Below are 12,009 nucleotides of genomic sequence, written 5' to 3'. Positions count from 1 at the left end.
CAGGGAGGCACAGCATTATAATGAAATGACGCCGATGTATAAACTTTCCTCATCAATCACGAAAATGATAATGATTTGCATAATTTGTATATGATTATGTCAATCATCACTTAAGCTGTCTACATACCAAAAATCATCCCGATCCGTCAATCCCTTCTTGAGTTATTGTCTTTCAAAATTTGAAATCTCTGTAGTACATTATATAATATAATGTCATTTTATATAAGAATATCCATCAATTCCAACCTCCGAATCCGGGATTCGAATTTTTGGCGGCAGCGCAACCGGCGCGCTCGAAATGCATTCTAAATATTCGATGGAAGCCCAATCGTATCAGGCCCAGGCATAACATAAAGGACAAATACGAGATAGCAAACATGATCAGCATGGGTCAAACAAATCAAATCTGGGTTTGGCAGCTTTATTTCGAAACCGGACAAAACGACACAAACAGTAGACGTCACCGGCATTGTCTCCAGCTGGACCGCAGCACCGTTCTGTACCAGTCCGTTGCCATGGCAACCAGCACCTGGTCGAGCATGATGGCGGTGAGACCCCAGACGCGGTGCGGGCCGCCGAGCCAGACGGGCATGGTGTAGCTGTAGTTGTCATGGCGACGCTTCATGGTGGTGTAGCGCTGTCGGGCGGGGTCGAGCAGGTGGGAAAAGGACAGGGGGAACACTGCCGCCACCTGGGTAAACATAAACAATAACAACTGTTTACTGCCAGCACCTGGTAAACATAAACAACAACAACTGCTTACTGCCGCCACCTGGTAAACATAAACATAAACAACAACAATTGTTTACTGCCACCACCTGGATAAACATCAACAACTGTAACAACTTTTTGTTTGCTTATGTCTTTGCCAGGCTGGGCAGTGTCAAGAAGATAGGCATAGAAGCAATGCTACAGCTACCTGGGTTAACATAAACAACTGATTGTTTGTTTCTTTGTTTGCTGAAATGGGCAGTGTCCAGAAGATTGCAGGGCGGAGCTATGCTACACTGCACCTGAAGCAGCATGGGAAAAATTAAGAGGCTGCAATTTCACCAGAAAGGATCACAAGTGTTTTGTTTGACTTTTATGAAAAGTAGCCATTCGAGCGATTTCAAATGTGATGAAGCTTCTTGAGGTTGAATAAAATCATAACAACAACACAGTTCTGTACTCACTTCCCTCGGGCTGAGCTTGAGTTTTGCAGGGTCCACCTCTCCCACATTCCCCAGCACAGCTACAACAGTCATGGTGTTTCTCTGTAGGTTTAACTAACTGTAATGTCAGGAATACGGAACAATACATAATGCATTTAGGCAAGCTATACAGTGTTAAGTCGGTAGCGTAGTTAGATATGATCATTACAATCAAAGCTTAGAAAAGAAAAAGATCTTAAAAAAGAGCAATTGCTCCCAAACATAATAAGGATACGCTTGAGTGCCCCCCCCCCCACATAATGAACAGTCCCCTGTACCTACCCTGTCAGGAATAGGCTTGAGCGATCCCCAGACGTCCACAGAGCTGGAGGGAATGCCCAGTTCCTCCTCCGTCTCCCGTAGTGCCGTGTGGACGATGTCGCGGTCGGTACTGTCACACATGCCGCCCGGGAAACTGGGAACCAAATTGAACACGAATCTTTGTTAGGAAAAGATCATCATCATCATTAGGTTGTGACAAGTTCATAAGCGTTCATGGCCCTTCTTGGAAAAGATCAAATGCAAAGTAACTCCAGATACAGACTACAAAATGTATGATACATTATGGCACAGTTTACCACTATAGAGTACTAGTATTAGTAGGGTATTGTCTGACATATAGAATACACTGATAAGTTTAATACATGTATCTATATTTTACAAGAACTACTTACAACTCGACTGCATGCATGTAGACATATGTATTAGTTGCAGCTGCAGAATCAGACTGCAAAATAACAACTACTGGTACCAACTATACATTACACTTAGTATATATTCAAGACAATTGTGCTCTGAATACCTGTGGAACAATAAAGGGTAAAGAAAACGGGAAAGACCCTTACATGGCGACAGATGCTACAGAAGGACCTTAATAACCAACTGGGGATTACATTGAGGAGAGCAGAAGTCCTGGCGCAAAACCTTACTGAATGGAGAGAGCTTGCTGTCCGTTGTGCCACTAGACACAGGAGAATCTAAGTCTAAGTAAGTAATTTAAGACGCTGACCTGACTTCCCCCTGGTGACTCCTTAACCTTGAAGACCTGAGGGTGAACAGCACAGAAGGAACTCCCTTCACCGTACAGAGCGGCACCAGCACTGCAGCCCCCACTGACACCTTCTCATTGGTCACAATACTCCTCATCTTCGGTATCATCTCCAACGTCCTGAGCTTGTTCTCCTCCAGGAGGATGTTCTGAATGGCCGTCTCTTTTGAGAAGGACGTCGAAAGCTCGCGGCATGGCTTATTGGCACTAAGAAACTGTTTTCCCTGAAAATTACTTTTGTTTGAGACATGTCTTGTGCGAGTTGATTTTGAGGAAAAATTTGTGTTGTGATTGGACGTATAGCAGCACAAAGTTCTGGCATGGGAAGCCAACACTCTCTGAGGTATATGGTTGTTTTTGAGGGCAGAAATCCACAGCTTCATAACTGCAGAATGTCAGGAAGGGTACTTCATCTGAAAGAGGAAAGAAAGCATTTGGTAAAAAGGGACTAAATAAAAGTACAATGCTTATACTTTTCATAGCTACTGTAATTTGTAAATGCAGAAATGTTTGCAGTGGTTTTATGTTAGCGGTTTTCAAGGTGAATTTTCAACGCGAACTTAAAACCACCGCGAAACATTTTGCTCACCTACGACTGTGGCAATACTGAAACCACCGCGGACACTCGATTTTCTCCCTACCACGAAATAAAAACCACGGGAACTTAAATGCATTTACAGTACGTACATGTATGGTAGCTTGGGACATGTTTGTGTAAATTGGTACAGAAACCCTTGGCTAGTGAGTTCACTGGGCCTATTTACTAATGCTAGTAAAAGGGGAGAGCGGAAGGCATGGTAAACTAACGAGGAATGCAGGCTATTGTTGTCATAGTTGGTGTCCAAAATAGACTATATAAAAAAAAAACATATATATATATATATATATATATAAACATTAAACACTAAAAAATCTTATACTTTTATGAATACATTATTATGTGCAAAGATTGTGTGTAAAACTCTCACAAAAAATCTTCATGCTTGTCATTTTCAGACATTCTTATAACTATATGGGAAAATATGGCTAAATTTGCAGAATGACAGTATCTGTATATGTAAACATATATGTATATGCTTAAACAGTTGACATAAATGTGACTCAGAAGGATACACGAGACATGTATATATTTTGAATATGTGGACTTTATTATCAAAAGCTGTACATGTGATGTCACCGTTTAAAGTGTTGCAACGGTGCCACCTACCCAGAATCAACAGAAATGCACGATACCAATATACAGCATTATATTTCTACTGAACAAGAAGGGCAAAAAAACATCCTGTAGTTGGTGTCCAAATATTATCTAACATTGCAACATTATTACTCAGTGTCCAAATATGCAGCAAAACTTCTTAAGTTAAAGTTTAAGTGCACAGGGGGACAACAAGTTGTCAAAATTACTCTCCAAGCAGAGGTTGGTGGGGAAGATTGTGACCTTTTTATCATATGCCCCGTTTTTTGTAACATGGTCACAATCTTTCCCACCAACCTCTGCTTGGAGAGTAGTCAAAATGGCTACATTGCCCTAACAGTAACACAGAAAAGGTTGAGATATCAACTTCATCACAGCTTTGACTACATATGATATTGCCATTGTTAATCAACACCCCGGCAGACAGCCAAACTTGCTGAGGTGCGCGGATCGCTTGGCGGGTAGTAGAGTCTCGTTGTGTACGTAGGCGTCGCAGGGGTAGCACCAGACGGACAGGTCAGCGTAACTCAACACCAGGCAGTGTCCCGTCGTCTCCCCGTGCCGAACCATGTGCTCCTTCACAAACCTCCCACAATGCACCTGGTAGCAGTGCAGGCACACCCAGTTCTCCGAGGGGTCACCGCAGGTCACGCACGGCGCCGACGCATCCAGGCCGTCGCTAGGGAGCGTTGCTACGGTTTCCAGGTGCTCGCACCATGGCAATGGCACCACGGCGAACATGTTGTCAAACACGAACTCTCCACCAATCAGGTCGCTGATTGGTGATGATGCGGATTCGGCTCCTCCTGCAGCACCTTCATCAGATGTGGTTGCCATGGCAGCAGAAGAGCTGCTCTGATTGGTTGGAGGATGGTCATGTGACCTGTCACCACTGCCTGAGGGTTGCTGGTCGGCCATGTTGTGTTTTCCAGATGAGTGTTTGTTCTACTTGAAGGAGTGATCCTCTACAATATCTAGGCGTGAGAAAACAGAAGACAAAAATCCCAGTTAGCCGAAAGCAAAGATTGAAGATCGAAATTGATTAACATATGGAGATTTGTACCTTCCATATTTTCACAAGCTCTTTTTCACATTGCATGGGTGGTAGAGATACTGCCAGTGTTTTGCTGTTGGTGCCTGGGAGAATGTCATTGGTTTTCACGCACCAGTGTCTCTGTATGTGCATCGATAAGCACAATATACAGTCATTTGTATCTTACCACGTGCACTAAGCCAATATGTACAGTTGCTTAGAGCCGAATGTCCCCCTCCCCATGTGCATTCCTAACTCTAACACCCATGACCCAAGGCCTGTTAATATAGTTTTATGCAATTACTATATGTTAATTAGGTAAACCATATGCGATGTGAGGAGTGACTGTGAGCAAGTCCTGATTGGTTGTTGCCATGGTGAGAGCAACCATGGTTTGAGTCAAGATTAGCTACAGTACTAGTGTGCATTTGGGTTAGGAGTGAGGCCTGGAACAGCAGGTGAGTGAAGGCTTGTAGTTAGCTCTCTCTATAGAGACTATAGGTTACATACAGTATATATACTACTAGTATAAATAGAGACTGATAGTTTTTACTAGATACATGTAATGCAACATGTTAGCCGACATTGTATATACTGTACACTAGCCCAGTCCTACATATATGTACATTATGTTATATTTACAATGTGTATCTAGAGACTAGATCTGTAACTTAATTGGACAAACTGCACTCCAAGTGCTGTAAGTGTACACCTGTATAGGAATGCTAGTACCTTGTATTGGCCTAGACAGGCTAGAGTAAGGCAATAGGTCCATGAATTTGGTTTCATATCATGACAGTCGATAAAATCAGATTGGGTTAGCCGTGGCCTGACTCTTGGAAGGGTGTATTTTACTTACAGCCTAATCCTTATATCAAAGGCTAATAAGTAATATAATGCAATAACTATATTATATTAAGTAAAATACACAGTCCAAGAGTCGCCACAACTACATGTAGGTTTGGCTCTGAGTTTATATATGTATGAGATTGATATACATGTAGACGCCATAGCGTCTTTATGTTTTTATACACTTAGTGTCTTCTGTTTTCTCATACCTAGATATTGTGGAGGCTCAATTCTGAGTAGGACAAACATTCATGGTAGAATTTAGGTGCACCAAGCACACTAAGTACCTATTAGTAAATTCTAGATAATGATCAGACTACATATTACTTACCAACCACAGGCTACCACTCTTTTTCAGATACATCATCATACATGTAAGTGTGATCGGCTCTCTATAGCTAGTTTGTAATCTCTAAAGTGATTGGGGGCCATATTGTGTTTTCCCAGCTGAATGTTTGTTCTACTCGGGATTGATCCTCTAACATATCTAGGCGTGAGAAAACAGAAGACAAAAATCCCAGTCAAGAGCTTGTGGCCAAAAGCAAAGGTTTGTTACCTACTATATATGATTTGTATCTGCAAAGATGTCACAGAAATTCTGTGAGAAAACAACAGAAACTCTGGTCTAGTTAAAAAGTAGGGTGTCACGCTCAATTGCAACTTTGACTCCCAAAAAAGGAACGCTATTATTACAATCACTGGTAGGGGCCAATGTATTTTGATTGAAAGAAGTTGGCATAAAGTTTTGACAGAAAGATATCTTTTGATATCTATATACATTTGTATATTATTCACACTGTAGATAAAACAATATTTGTGAAGATGTATACATCTTGTTCATCACATATTTGACACATGTAAAAGCCTGTAATAATGTCTAGTAATATAGCCATTAAAGGATAAAATTGTGCTTTCCATTGAACAGAATTAATGCAAATACTACTGTAATTCACTTTAGGTTCACGGTAGCAAACTTTCACGGTGTAAGAAAAAGGGACATTTTCACTGAACTTTAACTTCACGGTGGTAGCAAGTGATTTACAGAAAGGATGTGTGGAGGAATCATAAATAGGTTTTTCACTGTGATGATAAGTTCACGGTCCAGAGGTGACAGTGAAAACAGTGAACTTAAAGTTACAGTGAAAGAAACAAGAATTACAGTATACATGTATTCCAGACAGGTCATTCAAAGGTCCTTCAAGATGGCGGCACCGATTCGTAAATCTGTGGAGCTTTTCTACGACGTTGTGTCGCCATACTCATGGCTGGCCTTTGAGGTAGGACACACACACCGGTCAACAACTTTGAAGCAACAATTTTACTATCATCTTAATTGTATACTAGAGGGAGACCCGTTAATATTTGCCAATTTGTGTAAGTTTGGGGGTGGTGCAAGAGGCACAGAAACAAACTTTTTTGACCGAACAAATTATAGATATGATTAAAGACACAAAATGTATGCCGATTTACCCCCTACCATTCCCAGGTGATGTGCCGTTACCAACAGAAGTGGAACATTGACCTGAAACTGAGACCGTTCTTCCTGTCTGGGATCATGCAGGGTGTAGGTGGGTGGGAAAATATATGTGTCTGATTCTTAATCACATATACTACTCTCATCTCCCAAATAAACGTACCGGTACGTTTATTTTTTTCAGCCTCAAAATCCACCCAGTACGTTCTTATTTTGGACAGTACGTTTATTATTTTTTTGAAAATCAGAGTTTTGCTAACCAGGGATCCCATTGAAATTGAAAGTTTGGGTTTTCCTGCCCATATTTCAACGCCATTTTTGCTCATAATTCGCTATTTTTCGGCCAAGCGGCGTTGATTTCCCTGCCGCTATGACACGCCCTTTGTGAAATCCCGGCGTAACTCGTAACGTATCGGTCGATCTCTATGACACTACAAAGTCAACGTTGTTATTGGGAGAAAATAAGACGCCACACTGACGTTTTGAAATGCAATTCTTTTTGTATAAACAACTTGGACAGTCTCTGTTTATATCGTAAACTAAAGCACGCTGATCAGAAAAAAATAAACATGCCGGCGCAGTGTTTCAAGTACGTTTAACGCATGTAAATTTCTCTACTCACGTGAGATACAGTCCTTCCCAAAATGAAAATATAAAAACAACACCACAAAAAAAACAGTGTCTTAGCATCAAAAAACTGTGTAATTACTTTCAATATATATCAAAACATTTCAATCCTACCACAAACATGGAAATTTAGCGCTTGGAGAATCGCCACAGTATTTAAGTAAAGTGAGTAACGCATCCATGGACGTCAGTGACTCTGGCCGTGGGAACGTTTTGTCATGGAAGAGCTCACTTCGAAGAAGGGGAAACAACTCTTTTTTATGTACAAATAAAACTCCTTTCCCTTGGTCAGAAATGTGTTTTGCATTTTTACAAAGAGAATTTTAATATCAAAGTCTGTATATAAAATTGAATTGCAATCTAGTCACCGTTATTATCACTTAAAAATGCTTTAGAAAAGATCACCCCTCTACAGAAAGAATACCAGAGCTTTCTAGGAATATGGGTGAAACTTTCTGTTAGCCCCGCCCCTTTCTGTCTGCGGCGCCGCTGTGTCTAGCTCAACTTTTCATGTGTAACATGAGAACCTTGTGCTTTGTGGCAACATTGGAAAAGGCCTGAGGTTTCTCACAAATTTGTTGACAATTTAGTTTCTCAAAATTAATGTTTTTTTGCTACATACAAGGGTGATTTGTGGATTTTAAATCATTTGGATTGCAACAACAAAAACCAGAACATTATATAATATTATCCTTGATATAATATGATAATGTCCTTGACACAACACAATAATTTGTGGCATGTAATGTTTACAAATCGTAAAGTTTACAAATCTTTCTATATGCAATGCATATAAGATAAAAGGAAAGTAGGGAAAGATAAAAAGTTACATCATATACATGTCATAGTTCTTCCTTTTCTCTATGGCTTTTACAAATAAGTAATAACTTACCTGTGATGACCATATATTCAGGATATTGAAATCTTCTGTTCATGTTCTAAATGTTGATACATTTGTTTAAAAACAAAGAGTAGACTTTTAAAGTGTTGCTCATCCAAGTGAACTGAGCAGTTTGGCGACTACTTGTCGTGTTTTGATTTATGTCAGTATATACAACAATTTTCCTTGATCACTTGCTTCAAGTTCCAAGTAGAAAATGCATGTATCATGTATATTTTCACTTGTTGAATTTGAAAGCACCGTTGGCCCCCGGTTAGGGTTCATAGCGGAGATCCTATGCCCAATTTTTCAACATCACTACTATATTTTTTTTGAAGTGGCAAGCAAGAAGATGAACAAGATGTGTGCAGTTATTCTGTTCAATATTTATACACTTTACTGGTATGGTCCTCAGACAGGCATAAATGAATAAAGAGAGCCTACAGCTACCTTATCATCTTCTTTCCCTCGGACACAGTTTATCTGTAAATTTGGTTAATTTTCCGGGGGGTATGTTTATTCCGGGGGGTACGTTTATTAGATTTTGAAAATTTGTCCGGGGGGTATGTTTATTCCGGGGGGTATGTTTATTTGGGAGATGAGAGTAATCATTGGCTTGGCTTCGCTGGCAAAGATTTCAGGGGAGTCCACTTCTGGTAATGCCCTCTGGTGGATGACGAGTCCGATGCGTATGCTAGGTAGTTTAATAATAGTATTCAAGATCTGATATGATGGATATCTGACAGACATTTCAAGTACTGGCCACACTCCGCTGGCATGGGTACCATCCATACTAGTAGGGGGGAGCCCTTGTGGTTACTATATATAATTTATAATTATAGTTTATCATTGCTAAACAAACAATAGGTGATATTTCTGCTCTGATAGTAACTTAGCATTGCTAAACAGGATATGGTACAGCTAACAGTGTCATACCACGTATTATTAAAATAAGAAGACCTAGAATTAGTATAGTACTAGTTGTCAATCTGCACATCTTTCCCCCCTCCCCTGTAGGTTTCAACCAACCAGGCCCCTCCAAGGCCTCATACGTATTATTAAAATAAGAAGACCTAGAATTAGTATAGTAGTTAATCTGCGCATATTTCCACCCTCCCCTCTAGGTTTCAACCAACCAGGCCCCTCCAAGGCCTCGTACATGGGGAAGGACCTGAAAAGGCAGACAGACATGTACAAAGTGCCCTTCAAGATGCCCAGCAACCCTGCAGAGGTCATCTTGATAAAGGGTTCCCTCAACGCTGGACGCTTCCTCACTGCAGTGGACATGAACTGTGACCAGTACTTGGAAGAGTTGACAAGGTTTGTGGACTGACTTATCTTACTCAATGTTACCTTAAGTTTCCAGGGGTTTGAGAAGGAAAAAACTGCAAGGGAGCAGAGCAACAAAGCAGGTTCCTCCCCTATCCTGGAGTGAAGTTTTAGAGAATTTCAAGGTTGAGTTTTTTTAAGGCTCCATGATCAGCAAAATTACAGGTCCAAGTTGAAGACTGTGGCCACATGTGATCATGACCTAGTAGATTGTAGCATCCCTCACAGGTCAATCAGAATTTCATGCTTGTCAGAGGATCTGTTCCCAAGGGTAAGGGGGCGCATGGTCAGGGCATGGGGGCACAATGCCCCTGTTTCCCTCTTCAAAAAAAGCCCTACTTTCCTTCGATCAATGCATCTTGATGATATGATTTACCGAACCCTTCACCAGGCAGTTGTTCTTGAGGATCTACTACTACTACTACCGAGACGAGGACATCGCAGAACCCGCCTGTCTGATGATGTAATCATGTTTGTCTACTGGTGACAGACTTTATGATACGTTTCCCTTTGGCTAGGTATATAATTATAATCATGTACCAAACCCTTTACCAGACAGTTGTTCCTGAGGGTCTACTACCGCGACGAGGACATCACGGAACCCGCCAGTCTGATGTCTGCGGCAGCCAAAGCCGGCATCCCGGAGGACATGGCCAAGCAGCTGCTCTCCACCATCAAGGACCAGGCAGTCAAGGTTAATTCTAAATCTCTATTTGTCGTTAGTTTGATTGTCAGTTTGTATCATTACTTTTTAAATTGTTGTATACTTATTGACGAAGGTTAGACATCCAGGTTTCAAAATTTTATCCAGTTGCTTGAGTTACTTTTTTTGGTACATTTATTGATATATTTAAATAATATGTATTATTGTGTTCCATTATTTTCACCTATTGAAGTGTATTAGAAATTGGTTTATCTATAGTAGTATGGTTTTCTTTATAATTGTATTTCATTACTGTTATTAGTTAGCTCATAGGAGGACTTAAAAAACCTCCCGGCTTTCCTCCATCCTCCTGCACTATATTGTTATATTCTGTATATTAATTTGCCTCTGTTTTCTTATTCTATTTGTCAATGTGCAAACCAATAAACAAACAAAGGACCGGCTCCGAGAGACCACGCAGGCGGCGCTGGACCACGGCGCGTTCGGCTCGCCCACCATCGTGGCGCATGTTGACGGGAAACCGCAGATGTTCTTTGGGTCAGACAGGATGGAGCTGATGGCCCACATGCTGGGGGAGAAGTGGTACGGTCCGCTGCCTGAACTGGCCAAAGCCAAGATGTGACCTGTCATATTTGTCAGATCTGTACTAGTATTTGTATAGCCGGAATAAACACACTTTGGCATAAGACACAGGCTTCTGTATTTGTATCTATATAGCAGGCATAACCGCCTTCTGCGTAACATACCAGCTTCTATATCTGTGTCTATATTAGTATATAGCCGGTATAACCGTCCAGGGGTTTTTCTAGAAAAATTGAATAAGAGGGAGCACACACAAGCGAGGGAGCGAATTCTATGTATTTATGGAAGAATCAATTGCTGAGTGAAGGCTGTATGCTGGATATTAAGCTAAAATCTGAATTCCACAAGGGGGCGCTGGGCTGTCACAAGAGGGTGCAGCGCCCCTCTTTCCTGATTTAGATAAACCCCTGCCGTCCATTTGGCAAAACAAACGTGTACACAAGCTTTTGTATCTGAATAATACTATCTGTATAGCCGGTATTCTGTATCTATATGTATATACTACCTGGTTTAACAGCAGTTTGGTGTAACACACAAGTTTTGTAAGCATGTGGCACAGTAGCAGCTGGTTATAATATAATCATATTACAATTTATAACTTGAACAACCTGTAACATGTAATCTTTGCATGTTTGATTACAAGCACTGTTTGAAGTTATCTACTAAGTAGTGAGGATACAGTTGCAATCAGACATGCAAACATTAGGTATGACTGGTTGCTAAAAATGAGTTTACTTTGTAGTGTAGTTGTATGTCATACCGCGCCAGGCTGGAGCCCTGCCCGCCTTAGCCTGGGACCCCCCCCCCCCAGCTTTCCTGTGACAGTAAGTGTTCTATCCTTGTCGACAGTCAACTCTGTCAAGCTCAACGTCACTACTTTTGCCCCCCTCCCCACGTACATGATTTCATAACGAAGAATAGTTACGTAATTTACTCACCCAGTTCGTGGTCTTTCAACGCTTTCCTGTCTTTCAGAAGAGTATAAGCTTCTCTTTAATCTCTTGAACAGATTTCATGTCACACAAAAAACAGAAAGCGTCGGAAATTACTATTATCAGAGCGACCGAGAGTACGCCGTCACCGTCAACTTTGACCCAGTAAAAGTAAGACTATTACAACCGCAAGTAGGGGCCCT

At 41.1% G+C, this 12,009-nt stretch overlaps 2 protein-coding genes and 1 pseudogene across 4 annotated transcripts; 1 reads left to right on the top strand and 2 right to left on the bottom strand.

Moving 5' to 3' along the window:
• Positions 1–405: 405 nt before the first annotated feature.
• On the bottom strand, positions 406–2,649 carry LOC136443349 (mitochondrial coenzyme A diphosphatase NUDT8-like). Of its 3 annotated transcripts, none has more exons than XM_066440553.1 (4): positions 2,203–2,649; positions 1,476–1,608; positions 1,176–1,272; positions 406–691 (listed from the first exon to the last, which is right to left on the bottom strand). In XM_066440553.1, the coding sequence occupies exons 1-4, from the start codon at positions 2,622–2,624 to the stop codon at positions 609–611; spliced, it is 735 nt and encodes a 244-aa protein (XP_066296650.1). In that variant the 5' UTR covers positions 2,625–2,649; the 3' UTR covers positions 406–608. The 3 variants fall into 3 exon arrangements, with proteins under 3 accessions (XP_066296650.1, XP_066296648.1, XP_066296649.1); XM_066440551.1 differs by having other exon boundaries at positions 1,176–1,268; XM_066440552.1 differs by having other exon boundaries at positions 1,176–1,256.
• A 717-nt stretch (positions 2,650–3,366) lies between these two features.
• On the bottom strand, positions 3,367–11,997 carry LOC136443182 (histone deacetylase 6 pseudogene; annotated as a pseudogene).
• On the top strand, positions 6,255–10,980 carry LOC136443183 (glutathione S-transferase kappa 1-like). The gene is made up of 5 exons (XM_066440323.1): positions 6,255–6,595; positions 6,805–6,886; positions 9,424–9,619; positions 10,184–10,322; positions 10,729–10,980. The coding sequence occupies exons 1-5, from the start codon at positions 6,368–6,370 to the stop codon at positions 10,912–10,914; spliced, it is 831 nt and encodes a 276-aa protein (XP_066296420.1). The 5' UTR covers positions 6,255–6,367; the 3' UTR covers positions 10,915–10,980.
• Positions 11,998–12,009: the final 12 nt, after the last annotated feature.

This window comes from Branchiostoma lanceolatum, chromosome 10 (genome assembly GCF_035083965.1).
Source record: "Branchiostoma lanceolatum isolate klBraLanc5 chromosome 10, klBraLanc5.hap2, whole genome shotgun sequence".
Taxonomy (NCBI): Eukaryota; Metazoa; Chordata; class Leptocardii; order Amphioxiformes; family Branchiostomatidae; genus Branchiostoma; species Branchiostoma lanceolatum.
The sequence above is the reverse complement of the archived record's forward strand: the minus strand, read 5'-3'. Positions and strand labels throughout refer to the sequence as shown.